Source organism: Lepisma saccharinum, chromosome 9 (assembly GCF_977018435.1).
Source record: "Lepisma saccharinum chromosome 9, izLepSacc3.1, whole genome shotgun sequence".
NCBI lineage: Eukaryota > Metazoa > Arthropoda > Insecta > Zygentoma > Lepismatidae > Lepisma > Lepisma saccharinum.
The window spans coordinates 62,944,788-62,967,948 of NC_139237.1; the positions used below are offsets into that span (position 1 = coordinate 62,944,788).

Consider the following 23,161-nt stretch of genomic DNA (forward strand, 5'->3'; position numbering starts at 1 on the left):
CATGCCCAGAACGGAATTTGCACCCAGGACATGACATTGTAGCATGCTGTGGTAACCACTCCGACACGGAGGCTGGCTAATACTTTGATAACAATATAAATGTACTATAAAAATGAAATATTAATTTTGTGTAATAAGTATAGTTTTTACATCAAATTTAGGTTTTTATTCACCATTGTAACTCCAAAATACCGCTATTTTATATACCACTTTTGATCCCGAAATATGCCCAGCTTCTATTCATCAAAAATATGTGTTTTTCTTGTATGTACGTATGGCTTACATTCTAGAATTATTTCTCTTGTAGTCTACGGTTATTACAAGCATAAAAATACAGTTTTTCGTTGTGATGTTTCAGGAGAACACACGCTCTTTTCTTCAGACATTTATTTTTATGAAAAACTAAATATGATGACCAAGGCAGTAATAATAAATTACTGCCTTGGTCAGCATATTTAGTTTTTCATAATCATGGAAACAAGACTTAATGGTGTTATAATTTATTTTTAGTTTGACTAAAGATACAGTTATAACAATGGTTAAGAATTTTTTAAATAAAAAAGAGAATCCGTTATACAATGGATGTTGTCAATGTTACATTGTTGTAATATAGCAACATAACTGTGAAAAAACAAGCAGTCTGTTTTATTTTTATTTTTATGCTTGTAATAAACGTAGACTGCAAGAGAAATAACAAAAATATGTGGCTCAACTCATTGCAAATACACAAATACTTTATTTTCCATGGTTACCTCTCATTTTGCAAAATCAATTTCCTTGACTTTCCAAGTTTTTCAGATACGTACTTTTAGATAACTTTCCAAGGCACTCTATAATGATTTAACATAGTAATAAACAAGTGTTATGTGTTTGATTTTGCATGTCATCCAAACAAATAAAGTGAATTCAACAATACTGAAAATAAATGAAAAAAAAAAGAACTTCTTTTTATACAAAATATTCCCTAGAAAGAAACCAATGACCTTTTTCACTTCCAAGTTCATTTCTCTGACCTTTTATGGTTTTCCACAAAATCCAGGCCAGTGGGAACCTGGATGTATATTTCTACCTTAGGAGAAATAAACATAACATTTATTTTACATGTAATCTTGTTATACACAGCACAGAAATTGAAACGAATGTATCCAGTGTTTTACAAACATCTTGTTTTCATCAGGATTCACATGGAGAGTGATCAAAATCACAATGAGTACACAACAAAAACAAAAATCTAGATAAAAGACTGACATTTTACACAAATTTGCAACATACTTCAGAAACTAACCATAAATCCTTATTGAAAATATCAACGTACTATCAGTGAAAATTAAAACTGAATTGGATTTCAAAGAAATACATACATCAAAAGTAAAAGTATACATAGGGGCATGCATATTTCGTTTTTGACGAAAGAACGAAATTTGAAAAAACACATAGTAGTGTTAATTTTTCATGTTTTTGAAAGGTGTAAGATGCATTTTGTGACAAGGTTATGTCACAAAATAATGCGAAATGAACTGCAAAAAGCGAAATTAACTCTTAAACACGAAATTTAGGGTTTATTCACCGACGCGGCACCTTCTGAAGTCTGAATTATCCTGAGAGTTATGCAATTCCCGGAAAATTGATTAATTCTGCTGTTAATATTGGAGAAACAAAAATTGACAGCTTTACACAAAAATAAACTTAATACTCGGATAACTGCATAAATGGGCTATTAGAAGTGAAATGTTAATTCTGTGGAATAAGTGTAGTTTTTATATCAAATTTAGGATTATATTCACAATTTTAAAACCAAAATGTCTTTTTATATACCACTTTTGATGTGATTATTCATCGCTATAACACCGATATTTTATTTTATTTACCGCTTTTGAACCCGAAATTGACTCAGTTTTTATACCGAAATTTTGCTTTTTTATTTACCAAAAATATATGCCTTTAAGTATACACTATGCCATAAAGGCACATTGGGAGCATGTGATCTCAGGTATAATGGAGGCAATGTGATCAGGACCATGCTTTGCCTGTCTTTACTTCCAACATTTGCACCCATCTACTCAATGATTAGAGGCTGCGTAAGCCTCATGAGTGTTTGCATCAACTTCAATTTGCTTGCGAGTAAGAATAAACTCAAGAGTTAACCCATGAATTGGTGGAATATCTGTTCCACCAATGGAAACGGATAAGTTTGGAGTAAAAAAGGGTCATCTCAACCCTTCGAGATCGGCGATTAAATGCAGTTAACACACGTGCAGTGCAGTAATGGCTGCCAGCTGCATCCGGTAATGTATCACTTCAGAATTTCAAAACTAAATAAATTTTAAATGGCAAGTAATACTATGTATGTAAAAAGCGAGAAGTGTGAAGCAGGCTACTAAATATACATACTTTGGTAGATGTTTACTGAGCACATTTTGTAGAACAGAGTTTGTAAAATTGCACGTGTAATACAAACATAAACATACACCACAAAACCCGGCATCAAACATTACACTAGTATCATGAACGAGTGTGATTTTTTAAATTACAAGCTGCATTTGATAACACAAAAAACGAAAAAAATTATTACACGTAGATTAGTATGTCAGATTCTTCAGTAGAACAAGCGAAGGAAAATAAGCATGAAAAATTAAAAATATTTACCGACGTATAAACATACCCATAAAACGAATGTGAATGCTACGTGAAGGAAAATAACTAGATGTACACATGGAAATCTACTAAAAACATCACTGTAACACTACTTACTACGATTGCCAGCTGCATTAATATATCAAAATTTATTCATGTAAATATGTTTTTGCTCTTCTTTATTCCATGCTTGAAATTTTCGTGCCCTTTGCTTGTCACTGTTTAGGATACCAATGTCCTGGCCCAGTTACTTTCATCCTATCCTTGTTTCCTACCACACCACGTGTAAAACCATACTTACCATGCCTTCTCGAAAGAGGTAACCAATCACGCACTTCCATCTGTATGACGTTTAGGCACTTGCTTAGAGGCTAGCTACACTCCTAGGATTAATCCAGAGTTTCGTGACTCTCTATGTTCTTCGCACTTTCCATGGTGGCGGAACAGATGATCATCGTTACTCGAGGATTACCCTGACTCATGGATCCTTTTACTCGCGAGTTGGTGCAATTTTGGTGCAAAAGGGCATCAGAGTTGATTTATGCAGAGAAATACACACCGTAGATCATCCAACATGGGAATTGAACCTGGGTCTCCTGCATGGTATTCAGACACCATACCAAATGGGCCATGCAGCTTAAGAAATACACTTATTACAAACTATAAATAATGTTAAAGATAACATACTTGAAAATATTATTCATGTACGCTCACAGTTCAAAAATTACAAATCACAAAAGGATCTTTTCATTATTCCAAAATGTATGATCTGGCAAAAATATCATCCATTCAAATTTCCACTTTGCGTGTATTTAGGACTGTTTTGTTTCCAAGAAATGGCCACAATCTGATGTGAATCCTTTAGTGTCTCATGATGCAAACAAAAATGTTGTGAACACCAGAAACAGTTTGAATTTTTATTATTTGTATTTTTTGTTATTTAGCATCGCTTTTCTGCCACTTTTGGCTTATTGTGATGACGAGGATGAGTGATTAGATGAGACTGACGGAGGTACACTCACAAAGAACACCTGGGCAGGACTCAAACTCAGAACTTCGGTGGTGAGATCAAAAGTTGACCACTTCCCATGCTTGGCCGAAAGCGTACTTCATTTTCTGTGCTGTGTAACTTTAGATTACTTATATATGTATAATGTTATTTCCAGCACATGGCACATTTGAAATAAAGTGAAATTTAATGAAGCTGGTATATTACTGCAAGTCAACATGTTCAGTTTTTCACATTAATACATTAGTACAGGGGTTCCCAAACTTTTTTGTTTCATGTCACCCTTAGTGTTTCAAGAGTTTTCTGTGGCACCCAAGTCAGAATGTGGGCCTATCTAACACTTGCAAACACTCAGTTAGTGAGGTAAGGTTGCTTGCCTGAAGTTAAAAAATAAACACACATTTCAAATTCAGAAACATTTTATATGTGAAAAGCACCAAGTAAGAACATATTTGGAACAGTCATCATTTCAGGGAAAATATTGGAACATTTCATGGTGCAACTGTAAGTCAGCCATGGCACCCGAGGATGCCATGGTGCACACTTTGGGAAACACTGTATTAGTACATATAAAACTTTGTTCAACTTCCCTCAGATATCAATATCAAACAAGTTTAAATAACTAATTGTTATGAAAACTATACATAGGCCTACCTTCGCAGCTTCAATGAATATTTTAGGCAGATGCTTTAAGCTATCTGTTGCTTGAACTACTCCAGGTCCAACTTTTTGAAAATGGCGAAATCCCACGGTACGCTCCTTGGTCTCTTCATTAAAACCTAATATAAAAGCGAGACCATGGAGAGTTTATCGTGGAATTATTAATGAACATATACATTGTTGCTAGATTCCCCTAATGTTGGAATCAAGTACAAATTCTATATGCATGGACACATGTGATGCACACACATTAGAGCATGATTAGTCTCATGTGTATGCTTATATTAACAAAGAAAACTCCACAAAATAAATGGAACAAATATATATAACAATTGGAGAATGCATGTTCTTGAAAACTCCAACTATTACTCTCGGACTTACATGTTCAGGTGCTGTTAGGTAACTAAATGGAAAGCAAGACACCATACGTTGGATGCTTTTTATGCAAATCCATGTAATTACAATGTGATACTGTAAACAATTATGGCATATTAACTTCTTCTAAGATGTTTCAACACCACACATAAATGTCTTCTTCAGTCATGCATGTTTCTGTACAGTACTGCATGGCCGTAGGAGACACCTATATGTGGACGTTGACATATTACGAACAATGCTGCCAGCACTTAGGTCAATAAATTCACTAAATGTTTATGAAATACAGAAAACATGCTGAGCCAATGCTTTCCTAAAATTTTTTAGTGAATTTCTGACTTGGAGACTGAGTATTATTTATTATAACGTGTGTCTGTCAGCTAGTTTCTATTTAACACAATTACATCAGCTTTGGCGTAAGATACTATCTATCAAATATGCTATGTCATTATTATTCTCTTCTGTGTTAATCAAAGTGAATCAAAAAGTCATTGCCTTTTCCGTTACAGATTATCAGATTCAGTGACTTGTCGCTGTGGTTAGCTACTATCGTCCCCAACAAAGAGGAGACATTGCAGTACACATGCCATAATTATTGTTGATATAATGTGTGAGACCAAGCAGGATTGTTTTACTGCAAACACCACAGCTTTATTTACATCTGTTAAAAGAAACACAAGTCATGTCTAAAAATTGATCATGAATTTCTTGCAAACAATTCTGGTGGTCTGCTTCTTTTTGTAATATATCCACATAGTTTGTGTCCTACTTTCCTTCACCAACTGATCATGCAGTTCCAGTAATTCAGAATTGGTATCAATAGGAGTGTTAGTTTTGTAATATGAACTGGATGTCATTCATAATGAAATCTCACTTGGATCAGAAATCCATGTTTGCAGTCAAATCAGGGTGGAAAAGCATAGTGGGAGCATAAAATATACACATCTAATATCTTCCAACAGACATCTTTGAGAAAGAAACCATTGATAGACATAAATTTCATTTAAAATATTGATGTTTTCAATGCATTCTGAATTGTTAATTCCACTAGGAATAAACCTATATGCATAATCTGCACAGACCTCTAAACCAACTGAACAGATGAGATCAGAACTGAGTCAAAGCAGATGTACGAGTGCTGGGTATCTTGTCGGGTACACAAAATATCCCATGGCACATTTGCAGTCTAATTATCCTGAAAATTATGCAAACTGTATATTTTTTATTAACTGAACATCAGCACATTGTGGTAAAAAGGATATGTAATAATTAAAGATGGCTATTTTAATATTTGAATGTTTTAAAGCAAAATTCCGACAGATTGAAATGCAAATCTTACTGACCCATTTTAAACTGTTAAAGAGTATTGCCATTGGTATTGGTTCAAAAGAGTATCAGCTCAGCCGAAAAGAGTAATGGGCAGAAAGTATGGTTTCTGCTTCGCTATTTAATTGAATAATGAAATAACAGCAGTTGAATATTGACTTGTATGTTTGATTGATTGATTGCTTTATTTTACTTCACTTTTTGTGCCACATTTGGTTAATTTGTGAAGATGAAGATGAGTGATGATATAATGAATGGACACTTACAACATCCATGTCCAGACTGGGATTCGAACCTGGGATACCTGGTGTCATAGCACGATGTGCTAACCACTCTGCCACGGGGGCTGGCTTGACTTGTATGTGTATCGACGACTAGGCTACGATGTATAAGATTTGCTGAAATCCACTTTATATTCATGAGATTTGTTTGTGCCAGAAGTTGCCAATCAATATGCACAGATAACTTGGTTAAGTGCTCACAACAGATGTTCTATCACAGAAACAGCAAAAATGCATAATGAAATATTTATCTCCAAACTCCAAGACACATGGCCAATGTTTTATCAACAGGTAATTGTATTTTTGTCATTTAGTGCTTTTGGGTAATCACAACAATTAGGATGAGTGATGATATGACGAAGGGACACTCACAAAGAACGTCCTATGACCTTCTCTGCCTTTATTTGACTGTAAAACATGAATTAATAAACCAAATGAGTTATCATGATGATAACAGCTTCAAAATGCCCAATCAGTTGCAGATTGAGGCACTCTGATTATGAAACACACTCCTTTTCTTGATAAATGATTGCAAAAGAACCCAGACATAACAAAACAGGCACTGTACTACTTTACAAGGAATAATTTTGTTAAGTCTGAATTTTTCAGAACAATTGCAATCATCATGAAATGGTAAGAAAATGCTCAAAATATACATTCAACTGTTTTAGTATTGTAGAAAAAAACAACCTCATGTTCTCTCTAGAAAAGTAGTAAAAATGTGCAATGAAGTTATAGACATGTTTACCTAAGGAACACAATGAAACATATTATTCATGAAGTTCTCCATTTAACATATAAAAAGTCAACACTTTATTTTGTCTCATCAGCATCTTTGCAGTTGGGTGATAATACATCATAAAAAATAATGCTCTAAAGTAACAAAGTAGCAAATAATCAGTAAAATTATCAGCTAATACCAAAAGAATACCAATTAATCTGTCCCACAAATAGGTGAAGAATTTTCACAATACTTACCAATGCTAAATTCACACTTGTTCCTACAATTTTCGAACACTTGCGCATATTTAACTTCACTTAGTTCACAAGCCATTCCGTCCATATTTTGGCGGAGATGTTCGACATATCCACTTAAGTCTGGGTTATTTTGCACCAACTTCTCCGCAATTCTCTTCAGTGCAGCTTTAACAGCATCTTTTTTGAACTTCAGCTGAAATTTAAAATAGTGCACATATATATATTTGTTTAAATTTGGCAATTTGTATTTGATTAACTTTATATGCAATAAGTAGGGCACCATATTTCTGGTAAATAAAAGATCAAGATTTCTGTACAAAAACTGGTCACATTTTAGGATCAAAAGCAGTATATAAAATGGCATTTTGGACTTAAAATGGTGAGTATAGTCCTAAATTTGAATTAAAAAGTATACTTATTACATAAAATAAATGTCCTTTCTAATAGCACATTTATGTAGTTATCAGAGTATTAGGTTCAGTCCTGTGTAAAGACTCCATATTTGCCTTTCAAATTTTTACAGCAGAAATAATCAATTGTCTTGTAGTTTGCATAACTCACAGGATAATTCAGACTTCAGAAAGTGTTGTATCGGTAAATAAACTCTAAAGTTTTTGATTACGAATTTATTTCATATTTTGCAGTTCACTTCACATCATATTGTGACAAAATATGGTAGAAAAATGTTCCTCACACCTTTCAAACAAATTAAAAATTAACATTACAGCATGCCGTTTCACATTTTGGGTTTCCATCAAAAACAAAATACGCATGTCTCTACTAATATCATATCAAGTCATGCTACAAATGAAGGATAAATTGAAACATACAGTACATAATACATTAAATCACGCATAAGAGTATTATTACAAATGAAAAAGGGAAATAAAAAGACAGAGTGCACATGTTACTGGTTTCTTAATGACTTCTGTTTCTTAAGCAACAACAAAAAATATCTACTCTTATCTCTGTGATAATGATTTAAGCCAGTATATTTTGTTTAAATGTATTAGCAATATAAATCTTTGTCAGAAAAGTTCCAGGACTGAGCAAGTAAAAAATAATTTATTCAACTTAGGAACTAATGGTCCTAGATCTTGCCAAAATAGTCCCCTCAGCTATCTATGCACAGCTGCCACAGTTTCTGGAGGTTATAGAATGGAAGCAAGCAGGGGAATCTTCATCTGGGATGCTTCTCAGTACATCTGTCACAGCCGTTTGGATTGCTGCGATACCTTCATGATGCTTCCCTTTCGCGGACATGGGGAAACAATAATAATAAAAAAAAAATCACACAGCGACAGGTTGGATGAATATGGGGGACGTGGTAGAGCAGGGATACGATGCTTAGTCAGATATTCCTGGATAAAGCAGTATGGGGCCTTGCATTGTCGTGCAATAAGAACCACTGCCCAGATGCCCACAAATCAGGACGGCACCACCAAATTGCTTGATACAAATGTTTCAGGATGTCAATATGAAAGTTTTGTGATCAACATTGTCTTTGTCACTCTGGGATTATCTTGCACTGAATCTATGCCCTCCCGAAACCTTTTGTGCCATTCAAAGGCACGGCTTCTCGATAATACCTCATCTCCATATGCTTGCTGTATCATATTCCATGTTTCACTAAGGATTTTTCCTAGCATAATGCAGAACTTAATGTTAACCCTCTGCTTGGAATCCACATCCATCACGTCACTCGTGTAACTTCCAGCTAAATGTGCCAACAAGCTGAACAGTGGGTTGCTAAGCACAGCCCTACCACCTAGCGAGTTAACATGGAAACACTTCCAAGGCCATGTCTATCCAGAACACACATCAGGTGACTGAATAACACCCATTTCTTGTGTTTGAATATCACAAGTAAAAAATTTAAAAAATCAGTCCTGGAACTTTTTTGACAAAGGTTGTATCTCTTGGATAGATGCACATTTGTAGCATTGAAACGTCAAGTATAGAGGCAAGCTATACTATACAAGGAAGAGTGCTTTTTATATACAAATTAAAGTTCACATGCATCTACTCATGAATCATAATATTAACTCTAGCTCACTGAAGGAAAGGGGGTTGCCAGGAACACCACCGCTTTTTTAAATTTAAACAATTGAATATACATTACATCATTCCCTTGGATGTTCCCTTTTGTTTATAAAATAATAAAGGTAACGTACATAGGCTAAATTCACGCGGTGGGACCACCAGCCCTCCGAGGATGTGCATTCTGACATAACACATGCAAGTGACTGTAAATAATTGATTCTTGTTTTCTTGTGAATGATGGTATTTTTGTAATTACTGTAACTACTACAGTGAAACCTCAATGTTAAGTTTTTCAGTGAACCAAGGCCAAAAAAGTGAAATGCAGGAAAATGTGAAACTGAGGAAAATTTTACTGTGACCATCAAGATTGAATGTAAAATGTGTGAAAATGTAAAACCCAGGTTCCACTGTACATAAAAACAAACAAAAAATAAAAACACTGACATAACTTTACAGGGTGGCGAGTCTAGGACCATGATAAAATTCAAGTATAATTCTCGGTTTTCAAGGCAAACTTTCCAAAAATTCAAGGATAGAAGAACATTTTTCTCTATTTAAACTGTACATATTACCTCCTATCAGCCCCCTCCCCCAAATACATTAACAATATAAACGATCTGTGAGATTCCAATGTATCCAAAAATTCAATTCAACTGAACTGTATATGTATATTAAATGTAAGGTGCGGAGTTTATATTATCCATTTCGTATACTCATACTAGGAATACATCTACAAACACAAGTCACAAATGTTACGGGATATAGTAATCTACGAAAAATTGTTAATTGCATAACAATTTTAAATTCACCTAATCAACTTCAACATAGTTTTTCTTGTATGTACGCATTGCTTGCATTATATTATTTTCCTGTAGTTTACGGTTATTACAAGCATAAGAATAAGAAAACAGGCACGAACACGATTTGGACATTATAAATCTAAACCCAAGAACAGGTTTGTCAAGTCATATCATCGAAGAGAAGCATTTGATTAAAAAGAGAAGGGTTTTAAAAAGATTAACGGGAAACACAGAGTTGAATGTCTGGGAAGCTTCGTTCATTGCAGAAGAACACTGGAATAAATTAAATAATGAAAATGGTGACATAGATCCAGTATGGAGTTTTCTTTTTCACAAATGGAGTAAGCCACCATCTTTAAAATTTAATGTAACAGAAAACATCAAGAGACTTTGTGAAAACAATGATGAATTTGAATTACCTGATGATATTTTGGATTCATAATTTTTTTTTTAAAAAAAATCTGAAATAAAAATAAAACAGACTGCTTTTTTCACAGTTAAGTTGCTATATTACAACAATGTAACATTGACAACATCCATTATATAACAGATTCTTTTTGTTTAAAAAATTACTAACCATTGTTATAACTGTATCTTTAATCAAAATGAAAATAAATGTCTGATGAAAGGAGCGTGTGTTCTCCTGAAACGTCACAAAGAAAAACTGTTTTCTTATTCTTATGCTCGTAATAACCGTAAACTACAGGAAAATAATACAACTTCAAGATATCTTATCTTTCAATAATCTTCCGTATGTAAGATAGATTGTTCTGCAAAGCACTAACAAAGCAAACGGACTGAGAGAATTCTGTTTTATTTTGCATATAGCTTTCTTTCCTTTTCCTTCCTTGATAAAAATGAAAGCTAAAATGTGAAAAACTAGCCTCAGGGCATTAATAAATATGTAATAAATTCATAAACTGTGTAATAAATTCAATGAGATTTGGATTCATAAAAGTTGAAATTTTTCACGTTGGGTGACCATCTGGTGATTCAGGATTTTGGAATTGTTACCAACCTGATCTGGATAAGGTAAATCAGCTAACGGGATAACAGCATTTTTTAATTTTTCCTCCTTTGTTAGTTTTGTCTGCTCTAATTTTGGTGTTTTACTTGGCACCTCTGAAGCACTCTCTAGTTTCCTCTTCCTCTCCAGAAGCTCTGCATTCATTGGTCCACCTGCCAACTAAGAGAATAAATGGAATCATTTGAAAATTGAACTTCGTATCAACTACCAAAGTCTTTCTTTTTCTTTTTTGCAATAATATTAGAGATCCACATCATTGAATGTAGTTATACACCATTCTCAACTTAATTTTGAGAGTATTTGAATATTTTCTGGACAAGAGTTTTTACTGACATAAAACTAAACAAAATATAACATTTAGGATATTGTATTTAAAAAAGTTAAAACACACTGAATCTTTTTGTTTTTTTGATGAAAACATTCACTAAACGACCGAATTGTGAAAGTGTGTTATAGAATTATGATGTCAGTAAACAGATTAACTTCTCGCATCCCTATAAAAATGAAATAAAATAACTAGATATTATGTTGTTATGCTCTTTTGTATATTTCAAATACATATTTTTTTAACACGCACAATAGAAATTACACTTTACATTTTCCATTTCTTGCGACTGATTCAATTAAATTCTGATAGAAAGGAAATACAAAATATTGAATTGATTGAAATAAAAATTTTGTGTAGGTCAACACTTAATTAGATATAATAGAAATGAAACACCAATGCAGATATGTAAATGAAACAAAAGCAGAAGTCCAAACCTTCAAATTTTCCAGCAATTTCTTTATATGTGAAAAAGTTGGTTTACCAAGGAGAATAAGCCACTAAACTGCACAGCAAAATTACACAACAAAATTGGATTTTAAAAATGTGAAGCTTTTCATTTTTTAATAACAACAAATCAATCTTGAAAAAGTAGTACAGTAATTATAGAAAAAAAAGTGAAGTATGAGATTAAAGGTGGAGCCACAGAATTCATGAATAGAAGTTGTTTGAGCTACATAAATTGTCTGGCCCATGGTTAGTACAAGAGAAATGAATCTCTATGTTTCAGATGTCTCCAACATGGGTCAGGAACTGGTCCAGAAGGCATCGTCAGAAATGTTGCAAGCAGTTTTGTCTGGAAATGGACCTCACCTGGAATATATTCTAGAGTGAATATCGGACATAGTTTAGGGACCTTTAAAATTATGCCAGGACTTGAATATGGGACCATCAGTGGAGAGATTATGAGTCCTGCACTCACTGAGCTCACCCATCAACATTGATGTTAAATATTAGCATCATTTCCAATTTGAGCAATGTTTGGGCATATACATGTAGAACTATAGGGATCATTCATGTGGCCCAGAAAAGTGGTACTTTCACTTCCGTTTTAGGCACAGTCCGAAAATCAATCAGGTATCCACTTATGGAAGCTTATTCTTGAAACTCAATCTGGTAATTAGCTTAACTGAATTTTAGCAAGACTGGTCTATACATTATTAATTGTCTGATGCCTTTTATGTTAATTATTCAAACACTTCACTTCAAGAGAGTACCTTTCTCTTTAGTTATTCCAACACTACATTCCCAGAGTGCACTTCTTCTGTCGTCTTCAGGTTAACTCTTTTTAATCATTGGTGGGGTTAAACCTATAACAGACCAGTGAGTTACAAAAATTTGGTGCCTTAAACAACTATTCCACAGTGCAGGGTATGTATTTATTTGTACATTCTTATATTGGAGGAGTTTCCAGTTACTGAACTGACTAGATGTGAATATACGAAGCACATCCAGTAAGTAGTACCAGTTTGGTGGAAGGATATACAGGTAGCATACAAGGTCACCTGGTACGAGTCAGTTGTGCATGAGCTTTCATGGAAGTTACATTGTCGTAGCGGTTGTGACATGTTTCTGTGGACAGTCAAGATGAATCAGAAAATCGAGAATGCTGCCCCTGCAAAGTGTGAAGTGAGAGTTGTCATTTCGTTTTTCCACAATAGAAAAACTTGACCTTCTGAAATTCATTATCAAGTCATGGAGGTTAACGGTGATGAGAACGAAGAGCTCCAGCAAACATTGACTGCATTTCTCAATGGATTGAGGGCAGAAGCGTATGGCAAGGGTACAAAAGCTTGTCGCATGGTTCAATAAGTGCCTCAATGCCATGGATGCCTATGTAGAAAAAATAGATTAAGGAATTAACATTCAGAGAGAAAAGGTATTGTTCATTCTATTTTCTTTTATCACCAAATGGGTACTATTGTCTGGACATGCATCGTAATTTTCAATTCCTTGCCTGAAGATGGCACTTTACATCAAATCAGAAGTTACCAGAAAAGGCCATAGCTCCTGCACTGAAATGTATGGCTCAACCTTTATTTATACCTGCAGCTAAACTGCAGAGGTATCCCCTACATTCCTAAAAAAAGACAAGGAAAAAAGTGACATACCAATACTGTCAGTGTGCTACCTTCCAGTTCTAGCCCATTGAGAATGGCTGCAGCATACTCTGCATCCCTAGCATCTTTAAAAGTTACAGGTATACAATTGCTACTATTTTTCTTCACAGGTTGTATACGGTGGCGTGAATGCTGCAACTTTTCAGTCAGGAATAATTTGAGAACCTGAAAAATAAGCAATACAAAAATTTTAGCTACACACACAGGATTTAATTACTGATTCTTGAGGTAAGTGAAATGAATCTCTATGATACACAAATTGTTTATTAAATGGTGGACATGAGAATGCTGCGAGAATGAAAAGCCTTGTATTTTTCATCTTTTTGTGTTGCTTTTTTGTCACTTCTGGCTAACTATTACCGCCGGAACTATGGAAACCGGTCAAGATTTGATTCACCGCACCGCAGACAAATGGTTAACGCAGAGACCAATACTGAAGACCTGCAGTTAACACCTGAGCAGCAAGAGGTCATAAATGATACAAGGCGCTACTTTTGGAGTCTCGATGGTCATAGTGGCCAGGAAAATGCTCGTCTTGCCTAATTAATTCGTTCCGAGTTGGGCAAGGATTGTGCAAGGAACTGGTAATCTGATTTTATTTAACTGTGTCAGCCTGTCATTCTTCCTCTCAGTACTTCCATCCACACTATCAACTTTCCTTCCCATCATCAGCTTATCTTTTTTACCAGTTCTTACATAACTTTGTTGCAATTATTGTGTAAGTGGTGTCATGCACTTGAAATCTTCGAGTTTTGAGCTAACTTATTTCTCTTCTACTTACACCAGTGGTTCTCAACCTTCATGTGCCTGCGAACCGGTAATTTTTTTTTTTTTTTTTAAATTTGATGCCCCGATTCCAAGGGGCATGAAGGGTGACAGTCCCCTCAGCAGCTTTGATTTCTCACCAGCACTGGTGAGAAAGGATTTCCTCTTATCTGTGGTGAACCCTGAACAAAAGGCCATCTTTCCAGGTGGTTGACAGCTCAGGCTGCAAGTCGCAAACTTCAGGAGAGCCTCTCGCGGTAAAGTATAATTGATGTCAAAGCCCAGTCCCAGGCTGTGACCTTGCGGTTGAGAAATGCTGGGTTTTGCTGTTGAAATACTAATCACTGTGTAGGAGGTAAAATTCATGTCTTCCTGAAACAGTTGCAGATCATACGACTTTCCTTCCTGCCAGAGCTTTGTTTGCTTTCTTTGTAGCACTCAGTGGCAAGAAAAACAGTTTTCAATGTAGCTCTTATTTTTGGAGGTAATAAATGTAGAAGGTCCAACGCTTCCATTATTATTGTTACAGGAATTTGGGATGGAGATAGTATCACTTATGGTACTTGATGGGTGGGAGTTTTAATTTCTACAATCTGACAGCAATTGAGAGAAATGGAATGATGGTTTGTGTAGTTTGCTGTGCCATGCTGCTTGGTGCAATGTCATTCGTGTCCATTGGGTTAGGGTGGGTCTGCTTTACCTCATGCAGGCTGAGGGTGTGAGTTTTCAATCTGATTATGTTGCTACTGAGGAAGCCTTTGGAGTATTACAACATCCTGTGGTTGTGGAGATAGTAGGGCATGTGGTGGTGTATAAGGCCAGACTTCGGTATTTCCTTCTAAGCATCATTCAGAGGTTCATGTAATCTGTTTTGCAACACATGGATGGCTCTGATGATGTAGTTGAGCTAGCATTTATGTGATCTTGTATATGCCATGGAAGTGCTGGTATTGTAATATTTTCAAGAATTGTTAATTATCAAAATCCTCAATACATATGAACATAAGGAAAAAAAACTAGGGCTTAGCCGATACCACTTTAAACTAATATCCATAACAATGCCAAAACTCTAATTCCCACAGAATACTTGAAATTTGTAATAATTATGAATTATTCAAAAATACTAATTAATATTTGCCACTCCAGTTATATGCATCAATTTACCCGAGTTTTTCTTTAAAATATTCAAGAATGACATCAGAATATTAAAATAAATGTTTTGTAATCACAAAATGTAGTTGTTCATGTACAACTTTGAATTTTCCATACTTTTCAGGATAATTAGACCTCGTGAAAGTGTCAGTATTCTTGCGAACCCCGTGAAATTGTCACAGTATTCTTGTGGACCCTATGAAAGATCAAAATACCAGAAAAGTATAAGTAAGAAATTACATCCAATGGTCTCTGCTACTGATATCACGGGTATCAGCGGATACCTACAGCATACATCAACATCGGTATCGGCTCAACCCTACAAACAACGCAACAAATAAAAATAAAGTACAAAATTTACTTACACTGGTATGGAGTTTTGGAACACCATACATTTCAATTACATGGTCCCATGCTGCTTTCTTACTTCCAACCATTGTCCTAGATAACAGGTGCTTTGGCGCTTTCTCCAAATAGCAAGATCAGGTGTCTCAAGCTAGGATAAAAGAGGAATGAAACATTTAACACTCTATTTCAATTCCAAAAGACAAAATGAACATAAACATTAGCTTCATCACTGTGAAGGACTTTTCATTCCCAGGAAAGAATCACATTGTAATTGTTCGAGACAACCATTCATAAAGCTCAACTCTTCGTGGATGTATCATATTAAAATCATGTGAAATGGCTCTCGACATGAGGCTCGAAGGAGTGTCGAACTTGAGGGCTCCTAACCTAACTATCAAAGCATTTAGGGATTAGCATTTGGCAATTGGAAACTACACAATAGATCATCGTAGGATAAATGAACTGATTCAGAAAACCATTGTAGGCAAATAAGCCACTGTATCCGTCAAGAATTCTGTTGAATTTTTTTAATCGACGATTTCATTGTTTTACGTAATATAACATTTGTTCCAGTGCATGGAAAACACAAGTAACGGAGATATTGATCCCAAAGTATGGCCCATGTAAGCCATATGAAACCTGCCATCTCAGAGTACTTTCGCCACTTTTTAAGAGTAAAAACTGTTTGTAAGCACACTAAGATAGTGACAGATCATGTTGGAAATTGATATCAACTCCAAACCTAACAATGTAAAATTATAGCTGTTGTTCTTGTGGAATGCTGCATTGAGTGCTATATTCACTTGCGCGAAACCATCGGGTTGTTCTGCTTCATGCTAAGGTGGCACATTAAGGTAACAGATGTACTTTATTTCACAATAACACATCTCTGCGAGCTAACAACAACGGAAAACATTCATAAACAACATAATCTTCAGAGCAGGAGCGGCTGCTTATAAGGATGATATGGATGCCGCACTGCCGTGTGTAATCACAAGTGAACAAACATTACAATAACATTTATGTATTAGCTTTTACATGGTCTGAATTGCAAGTATTCCGTTGCTTATTCATTCTTGCACAAAAATTGTGAAGTTTGCATGCCACCGTGCAGGGGAATCGAAACTTCGAGAGAAATGTGGTGGGGCGCAGTCCTCCCACGTTACATCTCAGCAAGCATTCTGAGGCACGGGCACGAGAGGGGGGAGAGGCAAGGAAACTGGGGGAATAACACACACAGGACCTGTGCATGGGAGGACGGAGGGTTTTGTTGTCCGAAACCCACCCCTAGGTGAAACTGACCCTCTCTCCAGAGAATGGTAAACAATGAAGAGTTGTCAGAAGCAATGAAGTTAACATAAGAAAGACAAATACCAACCATTGAAAAAAAAAATTCTGTATTCCATAATCTTATTCACTTATGACATAAGAGTACAGCAATAAATAACACAATTTCCAATGAGGAAAGAAAATATCAGTAACTGAAAAAGTACAGACTCTTGCTTGATTTTTGTTATTTACTGGCACTTTCTGCTACCTTTCGGTAATCACGACCATGAGGATGAGTGATGATATAATGGAATTCATGGAGGGACACACAAAGAATACCCATGCTGGTACGAACCCAGGACTCCTGGCTTTATAATGCAGTATGCTAGCCATGGAAGTCGGCTACGGATTTTTGTTACTTGCATACAATATTTTCTCAGAGTTTAGTGGAAAGTACATTTTGATTACAATGATGTAGAGTACATCATTTAGATTTAATTACATGTTTTGATTAGCATGTTCCAAAAAAATCCTGATAATGTGACAAAGTTGTCACACTTTCTTTTCAAGCCAGCTGTTAAATAAATTAGAAACTCATTATCTAAACTCACCAGGAGCCGCTACAGGAACTTCTGAACTACAATTTTTTGAAAATTTGACAAAATTGTCTGGCAACCCCAAGGCAATAAAACCACCAGATGGGAAGACGATAGTATTGACACTTGTTATTTCTTAGTTTTTCATGGAGAAGTGAAGCTTTTTCGGTAGTTGTGTGCTGTACAGTAGTTGTGTGTTTGTCGCGATAAACAGTGTGGAGAGCTTGGTGTGAAGTTTTCTGAAAAAATAAACATAAAAAACCTAGGCTGAATTTGAATCTAGAACAAGTGTCCAAGAAGAGAGGTTGCGAGTTCACTCACAAATTTTGCGTTTAAACTTACGAAAAGTGCGATTGGTTGTGCGGTTGTGGCAAGAAAAATGCTTTCTTTGTTTTCTCGTACATGAACAAATATAATCTTCAAGATACGTTTGGCGAATGCATGAAGCTTCTAAAGTGCTAATAACAATCCCCATGACCATATCAGAAGCTGAAAGGTGTTTCTCCACTATGAAGCATGTAAAAACATTTTTGCGAAACACAATGGTGGAGGACAGATTCACAGCTCTGGCCATGCTTTCTATTAAACGAAAGTTCATCCAGGATATTCCAGATTTTAACAACCGTGTTATCAACACGTTTGCTAGCTTGAAGGACAGAAGGATGGATTTCAGTTACAAACATGCCTGAAGAAGATTTCTGGTAAGTTTGAAGTTTCTACTTAGTATATTGGTAGAGCTTCTGGTAACACAGATATCACCTTTCCTGTGAAATAATTATTTTGATGCCCTATTTCACATATTGATTAGTTTTGTTGGAGAGGGACCTTTTTCTGTGTAACTTTTTAGCTAGTAATTTTCACGTTCAATGCATGTAAATATTCGTCATTGTGCTTATCAAGCTGTGTAAAAACTCATATCCAGGTAATTTCATGTCAAACCAACCAGTGCATAAACCTTTGATGTTATGGATTTGACTAATTTTTGGTATACATGTTTCTTATCATCTGAAATACTGAATTTTTTTTATTACTTTTCATGTTGCCGGTTTATGAGTTAGTGAATTTTGAAAATTGACAAAATTGCCCAAAAACTGCTCACTGCTGAAACTTTAAATACAATTTGCAAGAGACCTGTTTCAACTACAGGGCTGGGCATGGTCTCATTTTAAAACTTATGAAGAGGGCTTTCATCTGAAAATCTTATATTGGTACACATCTACTGAAGGTTCAGTCAAAATTTCAAGGTGGTACTTTTTGGTATCATGAGTGAGAGAAAGTTAAAGCTCAAGTGTGAGCCATCCCTTTCCAGCAGTGACTTGTTTATTCCTGCTCTCCCATGCTTCTTTGTCCAACTGGATCAGTTGTGGTGTAGCTCTCAGTGTGTGTACATCTCAGTTAACTTCTGTGCTGTGGATTGTTTGAAACTTGCTTTATTAGTGTCTTCATTTGTTAAAAAAAAAATCTTGATACGGGTGGCAAGAAGTGGTCCATTTACTGTTGTAATCCTTTGAAGAAAAAGGGACACTAGTGTAGTAAAGATCTGAGGAATGTGGCAAGTTGGCTGATTTCTTTAAATTACGGAATTGAAGAAAACATGAAAATTTGCACTTCCTGAAGACTGCAGTTGGGGAAGGAAAAGTACAGTTGGGAGCTGAGAAGACTGCAAGGCTGAGGAATGCGAAACTGACCTGCCTGTTGTCGCCGTGTGCAGCCAGCTCGTCTTCCCTTCAGGGTGGCAGCGGCATAAATAAAAAAGGCATGGTACGAAAACGCATTGCAAATGAATGGAACATATTACATAGTAACAAGTGAAAGCAATACTAATAATGGAATAAAACTTCACAAATCAAAGCAATCTGCTTCCAACGTGAATAAGAAAGTAAGGGTGTGTGCGTGCTTTTTGTGTATTTCCTAGCGTCTTGTTAATGCTTCTTGCCTGGACATGGATCAATTAATTTTAACTTATGCAGGGTAGTACATTTTCTCCCTCGTTTGTATTTACATTTTGATATGTAGCATCGCTTTTCTGCAACTTTCGGATTATGGAACATGAAGTTGTAATGTCTCGGCCCCATTGATTTATCCACCAACTACGCCCTAACACCCATGGGCGTCCGCAAGGGGGGGGCCACGCCCCCCCCTGCAAAATTAATGTGTACATAAAAATTATATAATTCACACATAATTTCATTTCAATCACAGTAATTTATGTTAATTATTATAAATTCGTTGAAGAAACATGATAATTTTAGACTGAAACAGTGTTTTTTGAGGGGGCATCACTATTTTAGATGAAAATATGTGTTCTTTGCCCTTCACTGGAAAAAAATACCTTGCTTGCCCCTCCCTGGAAAGAATCCTGCGGACGTCCATGCTAACACCCCACACAATTTTTATAAAAGGACAAATTTATGGTCATATTGGCTCTAAGTATACCTTTTCACACACATAAACACAAACTTACACCCCTCAATAAAAAAAATAATCTGAATAAACCTTTGCTCAACCCCCGAGTCGGCTTTCCCTCTTTTCGTTGCATGTTAATTCTATTGATAGTTAACCTTCAGCGACCCAGTTTACTGGATATAGTCTGCTCTATACATATACATTTACTTATACACACACGCCAGAACATTCATTCGATTTTTAAAACAAATTTATTTCCGAAAACAAGGGAGAAGTGTGAATTCCTATGCCGTTGCTGGTCTTTGAGATGTCCCGTGGCTGACATCATCCGTGGAGGTTCACGAATGGTTCCGAACTTTTCCCAACGCCAGACAGCACCTCACACTGTAAGTCCCGATTCCATTATCAGATTCTCACCCTTTCCTACAGGGACTTCTGCATGTCTGGCAACACTGAAAAATTGAACACCAAGTCGAAGCTTCCCTCCCCACACTACCTCCCCGTTCACCCCCGAACCTCACCCCGCACTGGCAGTCTTCTCAGCTCCCAAATGTAGGCTCATTCCAGAAAAAGAAAATCCTTCAGGGCCAGATGATAACGCTGGTCTTAGTTGCAGTAACCACGATTCAGAATAGTATATGGATGTTGATACAGGGTTCAGCTACTTGAATGCCTTTTTGATCTCTCTTGGTGAGTCTCCAGTGACTAAGAAGAAACTGAAGAGTTCGAAAAGGTATTGCAGAGAAAAGATAAGAAATACTTATACGGTACCCAATCCCTTTTTAATGCTTCATGATTTTGTCGATTTTGCCCAAATGTTGCTCATGTGGAAAAATTGAAAAGAAGTTTGGTGTTATTAATTACATAGCAAGGGAAGCAAAAAAAACTCATCGAAGAGAAGGAAATTTTGTCCTCTCCTAACCCCAGACCTGGAAAATCTTTACCAAAAGAAACAGCCTCATTAGTTAAGGGTTTTTACTGCAGTGATGAAGTTAGCAGGCAAACGCCTGGTAAGAAAGACCATGTTTCTGTGAAGGACACAGATGGAAAACGTATCAACATTAAAAAAAGATTGATCATGGGAAATCTGAGAGAAATATTTACACTTTTTACAACTACATACCCGCTACTTAAGATTGGGTTTTCAAAATTTGTAGAATTAAGACCAAAGAGTTGCATAATAGCAGGAACCAGTGGTACCCAGACTGTATGTGTTTGTATCACTCATCAAAATGTTAAACTAATGATAGCTGGAGCGCACTTAAATAAAATAACTCTCCCAGGACATGAAAATCCATTAAAAACATACCAAGATTGTCTTTCAAAAATAATGTGTAGGGTACCACAAGACAAGTGTTTTCTAGATCAGTGAGATTCCTGTCCCAGCATAATTGATTTCAAGGAAGTCTTGCTAACAAGCCTTGAGGAAGAGATGATCGAAAATATAATCTAGAAGCAGTGGATATCAGTGGATCGCTGTTCTTTTGAGACAATTACTAAATCTACAGAGTAATTTGTTAAAGATTTTTCACATCAGTTCATCAACCTCAAGAGACACGATTTTATAGCCAAACAGCGATCCGAACCACTATGTGCCTCCACCGGGTATCGATCCTGGGAGCCCTTCATTATAAGGCAACAACACTACCACTGCGGTATCGGGGAGGCCCAAACACACAGTAAGTAATCGTTAAAATTCCCAAGTATGTGTTAACATACATAGATAGAAATCGAACTACGTAAAACATGCGTGCGTAGCATGATGAAATAGCAATTAAACAAATGGAGCTTGGCACATGGGCGTTCTGTCTTTCATCTACTTCGTAGTCACTCAGTGACCAGATCCCATTATTTTCTCGCCTGACACTTGACAATTTACTTTATGGTAAAATTCTTATCTCTGCAAAACGTATTTCTTCAATTTTACAGGAGAAAGTCCTTACGGAACTGAGTTTCTGTAGACTTTAGGAAGGTCGTGGAAGTGTTTTCTCCCTTCGTTCAATTTATCCGGCCGGTAAATCAAATATTTTTCGACGTTAATGTCTCTACGATGCACAAAAGCTCTTGCCTCCATTACTTTCGACTACGTGAATCAGATGTTCCATGCGTTTCATGACGTAACCCCTGGTTAGTGTTTCCAACCATGCGGTTTTGTAACTAAATATCTAGAATTTTCCTGATGTTGAATAACAATTTTAACTATGTTTGCCTTACCTAAGCTAAGCTAACCTAACCTAATGGTTCGTGAGGTTATGGAATGGATTTTGGGGCTATCCGTGCATGGTTCGTGGGGTTATTGAATGGTTTTTGGGGCTATCGGTGTATGGTTGGTGGGGTTATTGAATGTTTTTTTGGGCTTTCCGTGCATGGTTCATGGTACTAGGTATATTTCGGTGAAGAAGGTTGGAAACACTGCACACCACAGATCGACAACACTAGTCAACCTGTGGCCGCCATATTGCGTCTTACGGAAGCGTAAATACAACGAACAATAATTACTCGATATGTCGAAAATAGATAATATTTTCATTTAAAAAGCAAAATCCCATCTTCAACAATGTTTCGCAATGCAGAATAAGTAAGTACGAATATTAACAATTAGGGAATAAACGAGTTAAAGATGTTTCTCGGAGATTGGAATTTTAATGACAATAGTGTTTCGGAGCGAATTTACAATATAGAGATATTCTCCAATTTTGTTAATATTTCACATACTCACTAATTTAGGCCTCAGAACCATGAATCTGAACTTAAAATTTGGGGTCCACGTCTAGAAATCGGAAAATAAGGGGTCCATGATCTCAACCAACAATGTACAATTGCTCATTATTTATGGCAAGATCTATCATTTCACAACGAAATATACATATTCCTGATATACTACAACCACAAATTTTAACTATGTTTGCCTAACCCAACTGCAACTAAGCTAACCTTACTGTGAATGGTGCGTGGGGCTATTTGCCAATGATGCGTGTATGGCTTACAACCCCAAATTTTAACTATGTTTACCTAACCTAACCTTCCTGTGAATGGTACGTGGGGCT

General features: G+C 36.0%; 1 protein-coding gene across 3 annotated transcripts in view; it reads right to left on the minus strand.

The window, feature by feature from the left end:
- The window catches only part of LOC145992079 (tRNA (uracil-5-)-methyltransferase homolog A-like), a 40,331-nt gene that overhangs the window by 12,568 nt on the left and 4,602 nt on the right, over window positions 1–23,161 (minus strand). For all 3 annotated transcript variants that reach the window (XM_083128294.1, XM_083128296.1, XM_083128295.1), the window contains exons 2-6: window positions 15,861–15,991; window positions 13,570–13,743; window positions 11,125–11,292; window positions 7,264–7,456; window positions 4,298–4,422 (exon numbers count right to left, since the gene is read on the minus strand). In XM_083128294.1, the coding sequence (XP_082984420.1) occupies window positions 4,298–4,422; window positions 7,264–7,456; window positions 11,125–11,292; window positions 13,570–13,743; window positions 15,861–15,932 (732 nt within the window). In that variant the 5' untranslated portion in view covers window positions 15,933–15,991. The remainder of the gene's footprint in view (window positions 1–4,297; window positions 4,423–7,263; window positions 7,457–11,124; window positions 11,293–13,569; window positions 13,744–15,860; window positions 15,992–23,161) is intronic.